We start from the raw sequence: 18,565 nt of genomic DNA, 5'->3' as shown, positions 1-18,565 counted from the left end.
CGGAGTCTCTATAACTCGAACCTCTATAACTCGATCATCTCCCTCACTCAAACAAGATTTATGGTCCTTTCAGTTAACAATGCCTTATAAACCTTACTCCATAACTCGAACAAATTTGTTTTCCCCGTGCGTGTTCGAGTTATAGAGACTCCACTATACTTAAAAATAATGACCAACATTTTTAGAAAACTTTAAAAAAAACTTAATCGCTACTAATCCAAACTGAAGGCAAAGTTTCTCCTAAATCATTGTCAGTCGCAGAAAAATACCAAACCTCTCTTTGACAACGTGGTACCCATTTGAGGCAAAAAAGCAGTCAAGAGCATTGTAAGTTAGCCTATTATAATTAATCATTTAACAAGCAACGGAAATAATTGCTTTCTTCTTTATGATTACTCTCAATCAAAATTTTGTTCAATAATTTTTTTTTAGTCATTAGCGGCATTTCTGTTTAACCTGATTGGTCACACAAATTGCTACATAGCTTATAAGGCACACTTTAAGCAAAGGATTAGATAGAGCGCTATCGCTGCTTTAAAGATATTAATCGACTACCAAATTTTACCAGAGCCTGTTAACAAATCCTAGTGGAAATACAAGTTACTATTTACCCACTCAAAACTCTACACTTTGGATTAGATTGGTTAAATTTCCTAATCAAATGATCAAAAAGTGGGTAAAACAAACCACAAGCTTTATGTGTTAAAACCGGGTGTTTTCTATATAAATACTTGGCAAGTATGAACATAAATTGAATCTCGACCACTGAGCTCTATACTCTGAATTTTTTTCCCGGCCGAGCAAAATATTTGATCGGAGTTTTTTTTAGTAGTACCTGCATCGAGAACGCTAGATCTACTTTTGCTTGTACACTTATGATGTAGTGCCGTTTGTCGTTTGCTAAAGTTTAAATGCTACAATGGCTTCTTTGCGGGTACCACTCTCGAAAAAACTCCGCTCGAAGATGGCGGTATAGTTTGGTCCAGGGTTTATAGAGCCCAGTGATTTCAATGTTAGTAAGCAACTACTCAAAATAAACGATGAAATAGTCGTCAGTATATTTGATATAGCCAAATAGTCAATACAAAATTGAATTATGATCTCAGAGTGAAAACTTATAAATTGAAAAAACTCATTGCAACTTGGATAAAAAAGATGAAGAAATATCTGACTGTAATTAAAATGAAAACAGACGTGTCACGCATGACCTTTTTCCCGAGTTACGAAATAAGTTTGGTAGAGTAAAAATTAATGCCAACGATAGCACTACACTTTACAACATTATCATGCAAAAAAAATAGACCTAGCCTAAAGTTAAAAAATATTACGAAATTTTACATATTATATATTTTAATATAATTTTTCAAACCCATTTAGTGCATCATCACTTCTAACTGAACGAGGCGGGCATTCGTATCTCCAGGCATACGATACGGTAACAATCCAGCGAACGTCACAAGCGCTCTAGCTTTTGTTTTCAGATCAGTGGTGTACTGAAAAAAGAAGATATAAGAATGCAATTTCTTGAGTTTGAGAAGAATTTAAGTAGGATTGACCAATGAGGGCACTGGGTTGGAAATCATTAAGAGAATCTCAACAGTCAATGAAAAATTGGTTTCAGTAAAGTGAAAAGTTTATTACCCTTTCGATGACGTCATTAACAAAAAATTCGCAATTATTCAGGTTGTGCTCGGTAAGTGGTAATTTTTTGTTCTTCGGTCTTAAAATCAAATCTTTTTACCCTCCCCACCATCCAAAGGGCTTTGTTGTGCGTAAGCAACACTCTAAACGGCGGGTGTGACGCCGGGTGACGGCTATAGAACTAACAGTTCAAATGAATATATAGAGGAGAATATAATGATTGCCCCTTCTTGAAATCGAGCCTTTTATACTTCGGAGATTGTTTTGCACGCTTCAGTGAGGTCACAATAGTTATTAACCGTTTACAACTTCGTCATTTCTATACAGAGAATTCGCTTATATATAAGGACCGATATCTACTTGAATCGGATTAATTTTCGCGTTGATTTAATTTCGCGAATCAGTCAAAAATTAAATGATTATGTTCCTTTAAAACAAGTCTATTTTACGCAAAAAAATCTCTTGATCTTGATCTCACTTGATTTCGCGAGTTTTATTTTCGCGAAAAGGCAAAAACACAAAATTAAATCTGAATGAAGTAACATTTTTAAATTTTTATTTCCCGTCATAACAAACGATAAACATATCGATAACTTATCCAATGTATCAAGTACGCGTTCCTATCACTTACAGTTTCGTCCTTCTCTTTTCGGATTCCCAGAACACTCGGTCTCAACGTTGATCTTAAAAACATAAACAAACAAAATGGAATTAAATTTTAATATTATAGTATCTTTTACTTAAAACAGTTTCTGTGGTTTTTCGAAAGTAAACACAAGGTAATCGTGATAAAAAAATCATGATTCGCAAAATTCCCGCAATTAGTATAATATACTAATGGGCTTTTTTTCCAGAAAAAAAATTGAAAATGAGGGTGGAGGATATAACATTTTTTGGAAATTTACCTCCCAGACATTGTGACTTTTGACCTCCCGGTCAACAGGTCTAACCCAGGTCTAACTTGTCAGGGACAAGCATCAGTTGACCCCCTAGACAAAAACATTAAAAAAAGTGGAAACTAATGTAATGGAGATTTATCAGGAATCTAAGAACGAAACGGTAACAAACCTGCTTTGTTTGAACTTTTCGTACAAAATGTTCATTGTTTTCAAGAGAACGTCGGGCATACATTGACGAATCTGAAAAGTCAAAAAAAACACCACGAGCACTATTAAAAAGTGATAATAATAGAAGCGTTGATAGGGGGTTTCTGCTAAAGCCTAGGTAAATTTTTAAGGGCCAAAAAACTGACGTCACAGGCAAAACTCCTTGACCCCTAAAAGGTGACGAGATTTCAAGGTCCATAAAACCCAAAAGCAGTTATACCAATCGAAAGCTCTTAAAAAAGATATAGAGGACTTTTAAGTCGATTACTCGAAAAAATTAAAGTCAAGGTTGCGTTTCGACAGGAATAATTACCCAGCTGGCACTCGAGGTTGTTTCAACATCCATCTAAGGTTCTTAAGGCTTATATAACGCTAAATGAGAAATGAAACAACCTTGCGCGCAAGCTGGTTACAAACCTCGTCGCTATACTGTTTGAAGGAGTTGACTTTTTGTTCCACCTCTTCCATTGATAAAGGGATCAATTTGATCTTTTGAATCACCTACACAATGATGGAAAAAAATGAAAAATCTTTTACACCCTAAAGGGACTGGTTACGAATTCTCTACGGTCGAATGATGTGTGCGAACCACTGAACTTTATATAATATACCCTTGAGGCAGTTTCTCGATCCCAACCAACCAAATTTATAGATGGGAGTTTTTTTAAAAGTGGTACCCTAATGGTAGCACTACTCAATAGCGGTGTAAATGCATCGAGAGCGCTAGATCTATTTTTCTTTGAATACTTGTGATGATGTTACATTAATTTGTGACACTGCAATGACTTTGTACTAAAGTTCCTTCGGCTATACCTTTACTGATCGTATCTAGCGCCCTTCTAACGCCCAACTACGCCTTCCACGCTCCACTGGGCAGCAACTTAGCAATTGCTGTCCAGCCCTCCTAAACTTTAGTGTTGTTTCGGCAGCGATCGGCGGCGGACCTGCTCAGGACATAGGTTTGTAAGTATCCTTTTCTTATTTATAGCACGATTGTAGAGCGTTGTCATTATTAAATATTAGTTTATTGTAACTGCATAGTCTCCCGTTCCTGTCTGCAAATAAGATTAGGTTCTACTTCCCTAGGTTCCTCTAGCCCGTCCCTTTCGTAGTCTAGACTCACTCACCCACTGCGTCTTATTCGTCTGCTAGGCCAGCACGCGGATAAGGCTCCAGTACATTGGCGCCCAACGAAATTAAACAGTGGTCTTTCTTTTGTTTCTTAAAGCCTTACTGGCTAATGATTACTTTTCTTTTCACCCGAAGCTAAAGAATTAAGAAATCACTCCCGAGTCTAGGGAAAGGGTTCTATAGGATTTCTTCCTTTCTTGGGGTGGGGTTCCAGATACTCTGTAGAATTCCATCGCATGGACCTGTAAGGAAGGTTATCTTTTACTGCATATCCCTAATCAAAAGCGGTTTCAAGCTATACCAGCAAACTAAATAAGGTCCGGGATTCTAAACCATCGGGTGGGCGATAGGACGCATCCCCAGTTTGATAACGGAATCCACAAGACCAGGGTGCACTGTCCTCTATAAGGTGCGAACGCTGTTAAGCAAGATGTAGGAGTGTGTGTGATGAGAGGAGTGTTGAGAGTTGACGTAGAAAGTTAGAAATATCAGAGTGACGCTGTAGTCGTGTAACGACTGTCACTCTTCTCGCGTTTTTGTTTCGAGCTTGGGCTGCCTCGAATCTTTTTCATGAATGGGAAGAAATTAAGGACAAGTTGCCTAGGCCCACACAATGTGGATGAGAATTAGCTAGTGCCGGAGTCCCAGCGCGCGGTGAGCCGCCAGTGGTTGTTTTTCATTTGCCTTTGTGTTCGATAGAGATATTATGGGAAATTGATGTATTGAGACATCTTTCAGAGTTTATGGTTTTATTGAGATATAATTTGAGGATATTGAGATCCTGTAGTAACTGATGTATTGAGACATCTAGAGTAAATGATTTCACGAAGATGTGATTTGAGAATATTGAGATTTTCATTCCGCTGTAGGAAATGGACAATGTACTTCGGGACCCGAGCGTCCAGGTTTTAAACCCGAAGTATGGGCCAAAAGTTTCAAATATTTTTTTCTCTTTTTTTAGTTTTTTTTCAATTTTTTTTTTTTTTTTTTTTAACTTTTGGTCGCGAAAATAGAAAATGAGAATTTTTTTTTCAGTTAATGCGGCAAGTGTGTAGAGATTGTTTGATAAACGAAAATTGAAGCCGCTAGACTACAGGTGTTTGTAAACGAACAGAACAAACACCTGGTTAAACAAAACTAACGATGTTTGTATATTAGATCAGAGTTTAATTCTAGATAGACGCTGCTGATCTAATCGCGTGGGTTGCGAAATTCGATAGGAATTCGCTCATGCAGTGGCTAATTTTGAGTGTCGTATGCCGAGTGAAGAGATCTGTCGACTAAGGGGTCCAGGCACTCTACCTGAAATTAAACATATGCTTTCAAGTTTTTCGAGAGAAGAGATTTTTAAGTTTGACCTTTTCTCAGTATCTTTCAGGAATTTTTTTATGAAAAAAGAAGCAATGACGTACAAGGTAAATTACGCAAAACTCCGTAAGTATTCTAAAGTACCGCAGCATCGTCCGTCTTGCCTGTCTTACCTGTCTTTTTTTATCCCTAAAATCACAATCAATTTTCAGTTTTTTTTAGAAACAGATTCCACTGTAACAAAGGTCAACTTGCTTCTTTCTTAAAATTTTTTCTTGTTAACTTTCATCTGAATGAGGTCTGAAATTCGAGTTCTCTTCTTATCGGGTCGGAATTTAAAGGTGGTAGAAAAGTTCTATAAAAAATCGTTTCATTTTTAAAGGAGAGAGAGAGAAAGGAAACGAGAAATTCGAAATTGTGACCGCACACCGTACTTCATTTTTAAGGAGAGAGAGAAAAAAAAGGAACGCGGAAATTCGAAGTTGGGACTGCACTCCGTATTAAATTTTTTTATTTAATTTCAGGTTTGAATTAACGATTTTTTTATATATATTTATAGTATTTGCATAGGGATTGAAGAAGACAACACAAGAACGCCACAACCCAATCCTTAGTCCCCTGGAAACCAAACCAAAACCCCTAAAACCAGAACCCAAAAGACCTATGCCCCTCCCTGCGGTAGCTACTCATCTTCACCCATCCAACCAACACTTCTACAAACAACTGACTACCCAAAATGGCAACCAACACCACCAACGCCAAGGGAAACCTGAATCTGCTGACCCACTAAATATGACCACCAAAGGAGAAACAAAGAGACTGGTGGCTGAGAAGACACACCAAACAACCTTAAAACAAACAAATGAACTTTTAACGCCTGCTAAACCACCACCACAGGCAGCTAGGGATGACACCACTACCAGTCATCCACTATCATCAAGCCACCAGTATTAGTGGAACCTGCTAGTTCCACTGCCACCATAACCACCCCAAAAAGTATCCCAAGGAAAGCAGATGATGATCCATCCACCAACAGCTGAGAAGCACAAGACCTGTCCTGAAGAGTGGCTACCCCCCGACCAATCTCCGATCCCCCCAAGCAAAGATGGAAGAAGTGTCAAGTTTAGGAAATTTTTATTATTTTTATTATTTTATTAGTCAGCCCTGAGCAGGGAACGCCTCCAAAGAAAACGCGACCCCACGTAGCCATTTAAGGTCGGAGGAATGTACTAAAGTTCCTTCGGCTATACCTTTACTGATCGTATCTAGCGCCCTTCTAACGCCCAACTACGCCTTCCACGCTCCACTGGGCAGCAACTTAGCAATTGCTGTCCAGCCCTCCTAAACTTTAGTGTTGTTTCGGCAGCGATCGGCGGCGGACCTGCTCAGGACATAGGTTTGTAAGTATCCTTTTCTTATTTATAGCACGATTGTAGAGCGTTGTCATTATTAAATATTAGTTTATTGTAACTGCATAGTCTCCCGTTCCTGTCTGCAAATAAGATTAGGTTCTACTTCCCTAGGTTCCTCTAGCCCGTCCCTTTCGTAGTCTAGACTCACTCACCCACTGCGTCTTATTCGTCTGCTAGGCCAGCACGCGGATAAGGCTCCAGTACAACTTTCTTACGGGTACACGACTTTCAAAAATCACCACCACCTTTAGAAAACTCCAACGAAATATGGCGGGTATAGCTTAGTCCAGGGTTTAAAAAGGTCAGTGATAAGCACACGTCAATGAGCGATTTAAAAACATAATATAACGTTATTCAGCCCATATACAATGAAAATCAAGTCCTCTTTTAGGCTGGATGTCCACTGAAAAAAAATTTGTCTGATTAATTTCTTATAATTGGCAATGGAAAATGAAAACATTTTTGAGTTTTTTTGAGTTCTATCGCTTATTTTTCTGGGTTAAAGAGACCATTGCAAATTATTTGCGACAGCTTTTCAGTTGACACCAAGCTTTCGGGCCAAAGGTTGATAGATAAATGTTTTGTGGGCCCGTGGGGTTGGAAATTATCATGACATATAATAATCCTATGCGCATGCAATCCAAGTGAATATATTGGATTGGAAAATTGACGCAAGAATAAAAAAATCTGCTGAACACAATTGTGCTTGGCACAATAAATACGAAGTGTCTCTAGTTTAGAGCCTACTAGTCAAACGTTACGGTGTTCTTGTTCTCTCTGGCTAACAGCCTCCCCCCCCCCCGGAGTCGATTTTTATGAAATACAACATTTTTTGAAAAGCGTGAAAAAATTTTTTTTGAAATCCAAATAAAGGCTTGTACCTTGAGAGTTAGACAATGGTTTTGGTACCATTGGGAAGGTATTTTTATACTCATTCTAAAAGCATTCAGTTTATACCCTTTTAAATCAAGTGGTCAGGAGTTATAGCCTTAGGTCTAGGACTCGGTATATTGGCACATTTAGAACGTGTACACACGTCACTCGGATTTGTGAAGGAATGATATAAGGGTCCACTTACATCTAAGGCTTCTTCATTCTGTTTCTGGTGGTACAGATCAAAGAAAAACATCAAATCGACCAACAAGTAGAATGTGGAGCTTCTGCTGCGGCTACCATCGTGACCGCGCGTCTTGTAACGTTCCGCGATACCTCGGGCCATGGTTTGGATGCGCTCACGTGACGATTTCGGGCTATTCGCTAATGCTACAAACTAATGGCACGTAATAGTGTTATGACTAAGATAAGACAGTGTTTAGGTGAAGAAATAGTGCAGATTGCTGGAATTCATACTGTTTGAAATATAGGCGAGGGGAAAAATTGAAGCGAATCGTACTTTGAACTACATAGTCTATAGAACAGGGTCGCATTATAATTCTGTGCAACACTGTAATACAGACGTAATATGATAATACGATAATTGTTACGGGATAATATAAGTTTGATTCAGCTGAACTTGTTACCATCATATCTTTTAATCTAATTAATATGAATCTAATCTAATTTAAGTCAATCGTACCAGTTGACATCGATTATTGTTCGACCAAAATCGGTTAACTGCTCATTACTCATTATTGTTAGATTTTTTTAGAAAACACCGTTCGGACAGAATTTAATCGAATTAATCGAATCTATAAATGAAACGATTCGATATTTCTTGGTAAAGCTTAAATTACCACGGATTATAGTTCTCATAACGAATACATTTTAGTAGACTCTTCCTGTTTAACAAAAAAACTAAGCACCGTGTTATAGAAACCATTGACATAATTCCAGACCTTCGACAATCCTACCTGACATATAAGATTACTTAGAAGCTCCAGTACTTTCTCGTGGTTCTAAAAAAAGAAAAGTAAAGAACTTTAACCTCAAAATCATAAGGTGGCGGATCTCATTGAAAACTTAATTTGGGAATGTTGTCGTCAGATAGAATTATAAAGAATTGATTTTATATACAGCTGACATTTTATGTTTGATAAAATAATCTACAGTTGACTTTGGCCAATTCGAGCTCGAACGGGTCGGAGGAGTCTAATTTGTTCGAATTATGGAGAGATTCGAATTATAGAAGGTATTTCATATTGTTTTCTTCTCTTCGAATAATGAAAGTTCGAATAAGAAAGAGTCCACGGGACGAGAGGGAGTTTTTTTAAAGTTTTTATTTGATTTGGTTGGTCGTTAACCAGTAATAAAACAATTTGGTTACTTTTTCTAAAGAACGCGTCATTTTTATTACTTCAAATGATCAACTATTAAAGTATCATATAAAAAGTCCATCCCATCTGCTTTGATTGCCAAATATTTTCTTCAGCCGTGTTCGGTGGAATACCGTTTGACAAAGTATGGGGCGCCGTTGTGGACAGTATTCGAAACACAAAAAATCTATGTATTTTAATCAGTAAGAAATAGTATTTGACTTACATCGGCCAGATCATAAAGCATGGCGGCATCTTCAAAGCTCCCTTTGTTCTCAGCATCTTTGGCGATAGTGGATACGATATTCTTGACGTCCAATTTGAATTTAGACACACAACCAGGCTACAATGATTAAAACATGAATAATAACATGGTGCAGTTTGCATAGTTTTTCCATATCAACGTTTTTACTTTAAGGTATTTCTTTTTCAAGGCTTCTGGGTAAAATCAGGAATACCAGTTACTATTTGAGAAAATTTAACCGGCAAAAAGATAGAAATCGAGGAGTATCTAAGTAGATGAAGTACAGTAGACGAGTGAGTGATGATGTGAATAAATGGGGGAGTGTACCGGGTGACCCACGAAAAAGTTCAGACGTTTCCCGACATCTTGTAGTCTAACAAGCTAGACGACTAATTCATACATAAAGCAAAGCAAATTAAATGGCAGACTTGGGCAAATTTCTGACCCAAACCATTTTGATTCTCCCAGAGTATTTTCAGAATACTTTCAACACCAAAAGATTTCAGGACACCATTTGAAATCATTTTTGAGATTTTAGCCTGAGAAAATCAGACTTTAACTCTAAATATCGCGTTTTAATGGGAAATGCAATACCATAATGGCAGACTTTGGCAAATTTCTTACCCAAACCATTTCGGTTCTCCAAGAGTATTTCCAGAATACTTTCAACACCAAAAAATTTCAGGACACCATTTGAAACCATTTTTGAGATTTTAGTCTGAGAAAACCAAGTTTTAGCTTGAAATATGGGCATTTAGCATGAAAACTCAATTTCTAGGGCGCCATTATGGATTTATAGGAAATTTTTGAAAACTCAAGTTTGATTTATCCTGGAGCTTTCTCGGAAGAGTTTCATTACTGAAAATGCCAAGTGTGTATCTTAAAAAGTTTAAAAGTTGTGGGTCCTCAAAGATGCTGCTTTCATGCATTTTGCTACCCAGAATCGGAGAAAATCAGCCTTTTTTAGCTTGAAATTGAAACATTGAGCGATTTCGCTGGGGTTATTTTGTCTTTTTATGTTGAATATTAGTACAATACACCATTTAGAAACCATTTTGACCCTTTACTGGGCTTTCATAGTCTTAAAATGGGCAAAAAATGCCATTTTTACTCATTTTTCGCTTTAGTGCGAATCAAAGACCCCCTGGTGAATGCTGGATTTTTGACCTAGGAGGTTGAAAATTGCGCAAAATGTCTTACAATAGATTAAATTTTCACAAAAAAATACTACACTTTGAATTTTTTGACATCATGCTAAAAATGGTAGTTGACGATCTACCCTATCTATAAGGCTGGAACACCGGATTCTTCCAGTCGTTTATACAAACTAAATCCTGTATTATTATTATTAGTATTAGTATTAGTATTATTAGTATTACACGCATTATAAACGACTCCAGTCTAGACATCTTGAGGCCGAACAAATGTCCCAAAGTGCTTGGAGTTTTGATATTTAGAAAGTAGATATCCTAACTTAAAATTTGAGCTATCACTTTTTAAATTTGACCAACTTGTTCTCTACTTATGAACTTTTAAAGTCAAAATTCACTTTTCGGAAAGTGTAAAAAACACGTAAAAAAGAGGTATTAAATTTATGCAATCATTTAGAAAATCACTTACAAATTGACTTATTTAACGAGTTTTATGACATTAATAATTAATAAAAACACCTTTAAAAGTAATTTTTGTTTAAAACAAGACTAGTTTTTATAAAAAATTGGCGCTTTTGTAGATTTTTCAGATTTTTTTCAAAAACTGTATATCAAAAACGTCTAAAAATACCAAATTTGATACCCCTTTTTTACGTGTTTTTACACTTTCCGAAAAGTGAATTTTGACTTTAGAAGCTCATAAGTAGAGAGCAAATTGGTCAAATTTAAAAAGTGATAGCTCAAATTTTAAGTTAGGATATCTACTTTCTAAATATCTAAACTCCAAGCACTTTGGGACATTTGTTTGGCCTCAAGACGTCGAGAAACGTCTGAACTTTTTCGTGGGTCACCCGGTAAAACCAAAAAAAGTTTAAAATTTTCTTGGTAAAAAATGAATTCTTTTCTTACCTTTTTGGAGCCATCGTGGTTAACAGATCCAAGGATCGTTTCAAACTGTAAGGGGGAAAGAAAAACTTATTGATATTGCATAAGCGGCGAGGGCTCGAGATAGAAGGAAAACTTGGTCAAGAAAAAAATGGTCAATTACTCTTTACTGTTTTAGTTCAGTTCATATGCAGTCAAACAACCTGACTGAACAAGCCGCAAAAAAAGATCAAAGTACTGTTAATAAGTCGTAAATTCAACATTCAACATTGTTTTCCACACAAGAATATCGACTGCAAGATGCTCAGGATGATGTCTCACGAGTTTCAAGCAGAGGAAGGCTAGATAGAGGAAGGAGACACATGAATCCTCGATCATTCAAAAGAAATCAAAAGGGCTGCCTTAAGATTTGTGGCACATTTCAAATGACAGATTGGACCTAGCTCTTTCTTTGTTTTCAAGTATTACATTCTTTTCGACATATGGCGGTAAAAGTTACTTCCAATCCAGCGTTTGTATGAAAGCCGCGGGGGCCGCACAACTTATATAGGAAATGGGTGGCATTAAATCCTATCTAGGAGATGCGATTCTGGCCAAATATTACCGTTAAGTTAATATTACAGCTACTACGCTAAATCGAGTTCGAGAGGGAAGTCCATTCTTTTCGAACCAAAGAAAGATTCGAATTCCAAAGAGAGATTATTATTCGACGCACGTAAATAGCGACATTTGATTGGCTTTTTTGCTGTCCAATATTTTCGAATATATAGCTTCCATGGAGGCTCCATATTTCAAAAATTGACGTCACACAACGAGTTCAATGACAATTGAACATCTTCTTTCTGAGTTACGTCACAAAAAAAAGTTACGCATATAAATTGGAATTATGTTTGAAAACGAGAAATATTTTAGCGATGAACGGATAATAAACCATTTATTTGGACGCAGTCTCATCCAATATGAAAAATATTGGGCTACGAGAAAGATATTTGACGATATTCCAATATTGGTCCAATATTTTTGCATATTGGATTAGACTTTGTTCAATAGCTGCTTAGTATTTTACGAGGGCTTCCTTATGACAGGAACTCAGAATTAGTTCGGATCATACTTATATTATAGAAGGATTCGAACAATAGAAGTTCAAACGAGCGAGAGTCCATTGTATTGAGTTCGAATTTACCTCACGCGTTTCAAGGGTCAACTCACTGACACACGAAGCGAACAGGTCATCTCCATTTGCACCATCAATATTTCTAAACGATTTAAAATGCAATATTAATAAGAGTTAATATATGTGAAGAAATTCATAGAAACTCTATCTTTTTTCAGGAGATTCGGCTGGCAGAGCAGCATATGCATTTTGTCCTTATTAGGGACTCATCAGCACTGCATAATGTACTGAAACTTGCACTTTTGAGACCAGTGGTTTTATCACCAACAGACCTCACTAACCATGCGAAGAATGGACACATACTCTCTAGTGAGTTTATGTATTTCACTTCTGGGGATATCGGAGTGCCTGAAGTATTTTTGAAAAACCCACAGTTTTGACCAAAAAAATCAAAGACGATAAAACTGCTGATTCGCCGTCGTCCTCAGTCATTCAGGATGTAGAACAAATTAGAAGCTTACCGCCTCCGTCACAGAAAAACACACACATGAGTAAACTCGGTATTAATAAAAAATGGAGAACACCAACAGCCTGAATATCTAGCACACATTAGGGGTAGGTGTAAGGAAAAGTTAATAAAACGTACTGGGTTGTCGTAGCATCCCCGTAAAAACATCAAAAGAGCTTGGTTATCAAGATTGTCAGAAAAAGGGTCATTTTTGGGTATACTACGGGGTCATCAGTTGGATTTTTTTTTCAGAACCAATTTCAGTGGTGCATACTTTAAATTGGGTGAAAACTTTGTAAAGTTCTGGAAGACATTGCAGTGTTGTTTACTTCAAAATAATACTTCAGATACCTCAGCAAGTAGAAATATTCCAGGGCCTCTCTTGGGTCGGTCACTTCAAATTTCCTTGTGTAGATAGTGATTAATCTGGGGTAATTCAACCTTTTCAAAGGTACCGGATCATTCGGGTCAGCTGATACTACAAAAGAAGTGAGGAAAAGATCTTCAAGATTGAATAAAATAAAAACCGCAATCCAAATGAAAAATAATTAGGGGCTCATGAGGACTCGGTTTTGCTTCAAATGCCTTTCGATTATATACCCAATCGATGCCGAATTTTACGTAGATTCCAAAATAAATATAAAGGAGAAAGCAATGTTTTTGTTATGGTTTTGTTTAGGTCTTTGGAATATTACCGGTATTTTAGCCTCTCTTCTACGAGTATACTTGTGGTGGGCAGCGAACTAGCCTACACAATAGACAGCCCCAGGCTTTTAGGCCTTACTCTTGAGAATAGTAGGAGTTTTACGCTCGAAACGAAAAAAGATATGACGTAGCCTAGCAGCGAACTTCCTAAAAAAGTGATAAAATGAATTTAGTTGGTAACAATTTTCTGACTTACACAAAGACGAGTGTATAGCATTGGGTACAAGGAGGAGATTCTCTGCATGCAGTGCAATTCCAATGTGGATTGCATGACATCTGCAATGGTCTTGACGTGACAAAAACTCGATTGCCTGGTGGAAAAAATAAGAGACAAATATTGATGAAAAGTGACTCCTGTCTAAATGTACCTTATAAGTACATTATAAATATCAGTAAAATTTCCTTGTATAAACGGATATTTTAGAGTATCTGTATCGGTAAGATTTACGTTTTCCCAGCTCAATAACTTCATGTTAAATTATCTTAAACAATTTTAAAAGAACAATAATTTTCAAACTAATAAAAACTTTTCAAAAGTGTGAGTTAAAAATTGTGACTCTTGTTGGATGTCGAATAACTCTAACATTGACAATTTCTTTTCTTTTTTACACTTACAGCTTCAAACTGTCCAGTTAGAAAAAGAACTTGTGCATACAGATAGGGTTGTTCAAATGCTCGAAAATGACTTTCACCTGAAAATAAGATTATAGAACTTTTTAATCTTTGAAACAAATGACACAAATTTCACTTTCAATGATGGAAAACATGAAAATTGTCTCTGGAATTTTATTGAGAATTTCAAAACTTGGCTTTTGAAAACACAACATTTAAAAAAAAAAAGACTCAATCAATACAGATCAATAAAATAGAAGTTCATCATTTACTGAAGATAAAGAGCTTAAAATTATTATTGATAACCCAATTGGATTTACAATAGAGGTCAATACAAATTTCTGTCCAGGTGGGAAAAATGGATATTACACAATAAATTAGCCAAAGATCCTTTATATTTAGCTGAATTTTGAGATCCTTTTACAATTTATTGAATTCTGAGATATAAATCTCTATGAACTTGGCTGGGACAAAAATTAGGAAATTTTCTGGACAACGTACCATACTCCTCGTGTAGAAGCTTCTGGAATCTTGGTAAAGTTACAATATCCTCATCCTCAGTTGCAAAGTCAATTTGGTTCAATTTCAACCAGATATAATCTTCGGTTTTCTTGGCTACCTCAGTGTGTGCCTCGTTTGCATCACAATGCCCAATTATACAAAAGATTATACGTTTGAAGGGGTCTGGGGATGACCTGATGACTCGTTTGTACTGTAGCTTGATTTTGGCTTCATTGTTAGGATGAAGTCTATTATCTGGGCTTGTTAGGTACTCCTTAAGGGAAGTTTTGAACTCTCCATACTGAGGTGGGAGTCCTTCAGCAGCCCTCTGAGTTGCAACTTTGTCTCCACATCTCAAACAGAAGTATATCAATGGCCATACTGGAACACCATTGACAAGCCCATCTTCAAATCCGCTACTACTGGACACAACTTTAATTTTCAAAAAACTTTGGACTAAGTTGTAAAGACCAGGAATTCCACCTAATTTGGCTTGCTGTAAATTGCTGTATACGCAATTCTCCACAAAGTCTCTATATCTGTTTTCGAGAAAGATTTTAGCATTTTTAACAAGAGCAGCTTGGAAATCTTTGCTCTGACGTAGCTTCAATGTACTACCTGCTGGCTTAGGTAGATTTGTGACTAAATGTTCGATAAGTCCCCAAGTATCTTTGACATTTTGATCATTAAATTTTTGTGATACTTGTTTAAAGCTTTCTACATAGTTACACTTCTTGCCTTGTAGTGTGGATTCATTGCATAGAAATACTTGCCGTGCATATCCCATTTCAATTGATGTTAGTGAACTTCTTCCTTTGGTGATCGCAGCTTCCTCAAATCTACTTGAATCCATTGGAAAGCTCATAGCTTGTTTACCAGCACCAAGAAGTGAATTCAAAATTTTTTGTTTTTCTCTTTCCCACTCATCTTCTAAGCTATCCATGAAAAGTTTTTCAGATTCTTCAAAAGTTCTACGTTTGGTTTCCTCAATTGTGGCAAGGATAGCATTTTCTCTCTCGTTTTTCAGAAACCCATGAATATCTGTTTCAATCACTGGCTCAATTGGTTCAAAAGTCTTTGTTGTATTTAAAGATTCTAGACGCTGAGATAACTTTGGAACTTCGATGCCTTTAGTAGATAAAAGAAGCGAGCTAAAATGAAAATAGTAAATGAAAAATTAGTTTTAATGAGAAAGCTTGGTTGCAGATTCCATCTTTTTCTCTCCAAGTAAGAAAAATTTTGCCAACTATTTACAGTCAAGCAAGGAAAGAGTGAAGATAGTTTGAATATTCAAGTCAGGAAAACAAGATATACAAGAAACAAAAAAACACACTCAAGAATGAAATTGTGATCTTACGCTTGGACATCAGACGTTTCACCAACCCCTCCAAGGGTACGTGATAAAAGTCGTTGTGAAGCCTCAGCAAGTTGTGGTAAATTCCTTTGAATGCGTGGTAATTCAGTACCAGTGTCCACATCAGCAGTAAGTTGTTCTGCTCGATTCAACAAATCTTCAAAATTGACATCTCCCATTGTTGATTACAATTTTTGTTAATTCACCTAATGTTTCATGAACATAATATTAATCATCAGACCAGACCAGTCTTGTTTTGATCAAGGGACTGAGTTCAACTTTGTGAATTCTAGTCAGCTTTTTGCTGCATGGATCTTGAAAAGATGATTTAAATTTAGACAAATCCTAAATTCTCTTTTCATCTGACCTGTCTTATTTTGAATACATTTGTAGGGCTGTAAGTTATCAACCCTGTTAATAAAAATTGATTCAAGTCAGTATGGTAGGACTGAGTATGGTTTTTTCGTGAAAGTTGACAAGGATTTTGCTAATGTTTCGATGATATTTTACCTAAATATTTGAAAAAAGCATTCTGCAAATTCTTTTTTGAAAAATCTCCATTCATTCCCAAGATATCTGTGGTGGGACGCAGAGTATGCTCTTTTACTTTAGAGCTTTTTTAGAGCTAAACCAGTGGAGTGGAGTGTTTTAGATAAAAACAGCAATTCTTAAAACAATAAAATCAGGTGAGTAGTGAGCAATCGTTTGAGCTCTTTTGAAAATCCATTTTCCACCAGGTAGACCTACAACAACCACAAACAAGTTTTCAAACGACGCTGTAGCATTACTGGCAATGAATTTTGAAAAATGAAAAATGTGGGTCCAGTTCCCTGGAAACTAAAACACTTCCAAATGAATTATTTTTACAATGACATTTGTCTTCTTGTAAGTCCAAAAATATATATAGGTTATAAAACTAACACAGGGGTTAACTTTTTTTACAATAAAACCAACAAATCAAACTTTATAAAGAACAAACATTTTAAATGTCACTTGTTTTCATAATATTTGGATGATATTAAAACCTTTTTGTATATATATTTGGTTCTTCAAAACCATTTCCCTTCCCTTCAGCGGGCTTTAAAGCTCATGTTGTTTTTTTGTGCAGTAATCTAGAAAGGCCTAGTGCGGCATAAACAAATGATTTGGTTGGTTTAAAAAGTCAAAGCATCACACTGCATCTTGTGATCAGAATCATGATCAGAGTGAACGCAAGCTGTTGTCATAATATGTCATATGATATTTTCCCCTGTTTTAATTTGACAAAGTTTAGTAAATTCAACCACATGTCAACATATTGATTTTTCAAGCGAGGATTACTGTAGAATGATTAAAAATGGCTTGACTGGAATCAACACCAGAACAACAGTTTTTTAAAGTCGAAAATATGCATTCACCATTTTCTAACCTCCAGTTTAGGAACATTTGGCAAGTTATTGTACGAGGCCGCAGTAAAAAAATTGCGGTAACGGCACTCATAAAAATTACGTTTGTGTCTTATTTTACTGTTTTTGTTGTAAAATAACGTACATTCACGTCCCATCGCCCCATTTGTCGCAAAAACAAGCGGAGAAAAAGTCCCATTTTCGGCTTGCAAAATGCGTTCACCATAATTATTGTCTCTTCTTTTCGCGTTCATTGGATAATAAGCAGTTCACAATTTTTCAATTGCTGTACCTTCATGAATTCCACGGTTTTGATAGGTATTTTGTAAATTTGTTACGGAAATTCCGGACTTTCTTGAAAGCAATTTGCTGCGAAAATTCTATGTTGTCCATTGGGGGCAACAAATAAAAACTGGAATGGCCCATTGCACTCGGACCTGTTCCCCTAAACCAGACGATCTCAATCGAACGAAATCAACGATCGAACCAGTCGAACCAAATCGAACGCAATTGACCGATTGAAATTCGATTGTCGAACGCAGTCGAATCTCAATCGAATATTACCGCAATTTTCAGATTCAATTGATTTTCGATTGCGTTCGATTGATGTTCGATTGCGTTCGATCGTTGATTCATTGACCCCCGGATTGTTCATCGCATAATTTCTACGGGAAATCGAAAGTAATTTCATTCGGCTTGTGATGTTTAAGAGCTTGGATGTTGGGAAGCTGCAAGAATAAAGCCAGACAATCTCAATCGAACGGAATCGACGATCGAACCAGTCGAACAACAATCGAACCAATCGAATATTACCCAGAATTTTGATGTTCGATTGAGATTCGATTGCGTTCGACAATCAAATTTCAATCGGTCGATTGCGTTCGATTTGGTTCGATTGGTTCGATCGTTGATTCCGTTTGATTGAGATTGTCTGGCCTAAAATAAAATTCTACGGCGGTCCGCGTACAGGCGCGCGACCATATTCTTCAGATTGTATATTTTCGCCCACGTCTTTAGAGCTTCAGCGTACTGGGCCAGTAAATACACAATCTGTTATCAGTTTATCCTTTCCAGACTGGCATCCAGCCAGGATAGCGACTCCAGAAGTCATGCAACTTTCGTTGACGTCAAACCAAATGTTTCATTTTTCCGTGAACTTTGAACCCTTTGAACTTCTTTTCTATGTATGCTAAAGCGTTCGGGTTTTTACTAAATGAAAGCCCGTGATCTTAGCTTTCCAGCGGTATATAACACTG

At 36.7% G+C, this 18,565-nt stretch overlaps 1 protein-coding gene across 1 annotated transcript; it reads right to left on the bottom strand.

Moving 5' to 3' along the window:
- Positions 1-1,025: 1,025 nt before the first annotated feature.
- Positions 1,026-16,155, bottom strand: LOC136815531 (nuclear pore complex protein Nup93-like). The gene is made up of 14 exons (XM_067071986.1): positions 15,928-16,155; positions 14,571-15,721; positions 14,073-14,149; positions 13,654-13,768; positions 13,104-13,230; positions 12,314-12,386; positions 11,155-11,199; positions 9,077-9,193; positions 8,449-8,493; positions 7,677-7,868; positions 3,165-3,248; positions 2,710-2,780; positions 2,273-2,324; positions 1,026-1,493 (listed from the first exon to the last, which is right to left on the bottom strand). The coding sequence occupies exons 1-14, from the start codon at positions 16,101-16,103 to the stop codon at positions 1,374-1,376; spliced, it is 2,445 nt and encodes an 814-aa protein (XP_066928087.1). The 5' UTR covers positions 16,104-16,155; the 3' UTR covers positions 1,026-1,373.
- Between the last annotated feature and the right edge of the window lie 2,410 nt (positions 16,156-18,565).

The sequence above is a fragment of the Clytia hemisphaerica genome, unplaced genomic scaffold (assembly GCF_902728285.1).
Source record: "Clytia hemisphaerica strain Z4C2 unplaced genomic scaffold, Clytia hemisphaerica genome assembly, whole genome shotgun sequence".
In the NCBI taxonomy this organism is placed as follows: Eukaryota; Metazoa; Cnidaria; class Hydrozoa; order Leptothecata; family Clytiidae; genus Clytia; species Clytia hemisphaerica.
The sequence above is the reverse complement of the archived record's forward strand: the minus strand, read 5'-3'. Positions and strand labels throughout refer to the sequence as shown.

Coding starts and splice junctions, on each gene's coding strand:
- LOC136815531 (XM_067071986.1), bottom strand. CDS start 16,103: ATGGGAGATGTCAATTTTGAAGATTTGTTGAATCGAGCAGAACAACTT. Junction 3,249..7,676: donor AGAATGAAGAAGCCTTAGAT/GTAAGTGGACCC, acceptor ATCATTGTGTAG/GTGATTCAAAAGATCAAATT. Junction 2,325..2,709: donor GAAAAGTTCAAACAAAGCAG/GTTTGTTACCGT, acceptor TATGTTTTTAAG/ATCAACGTTGAGACCGAGTG.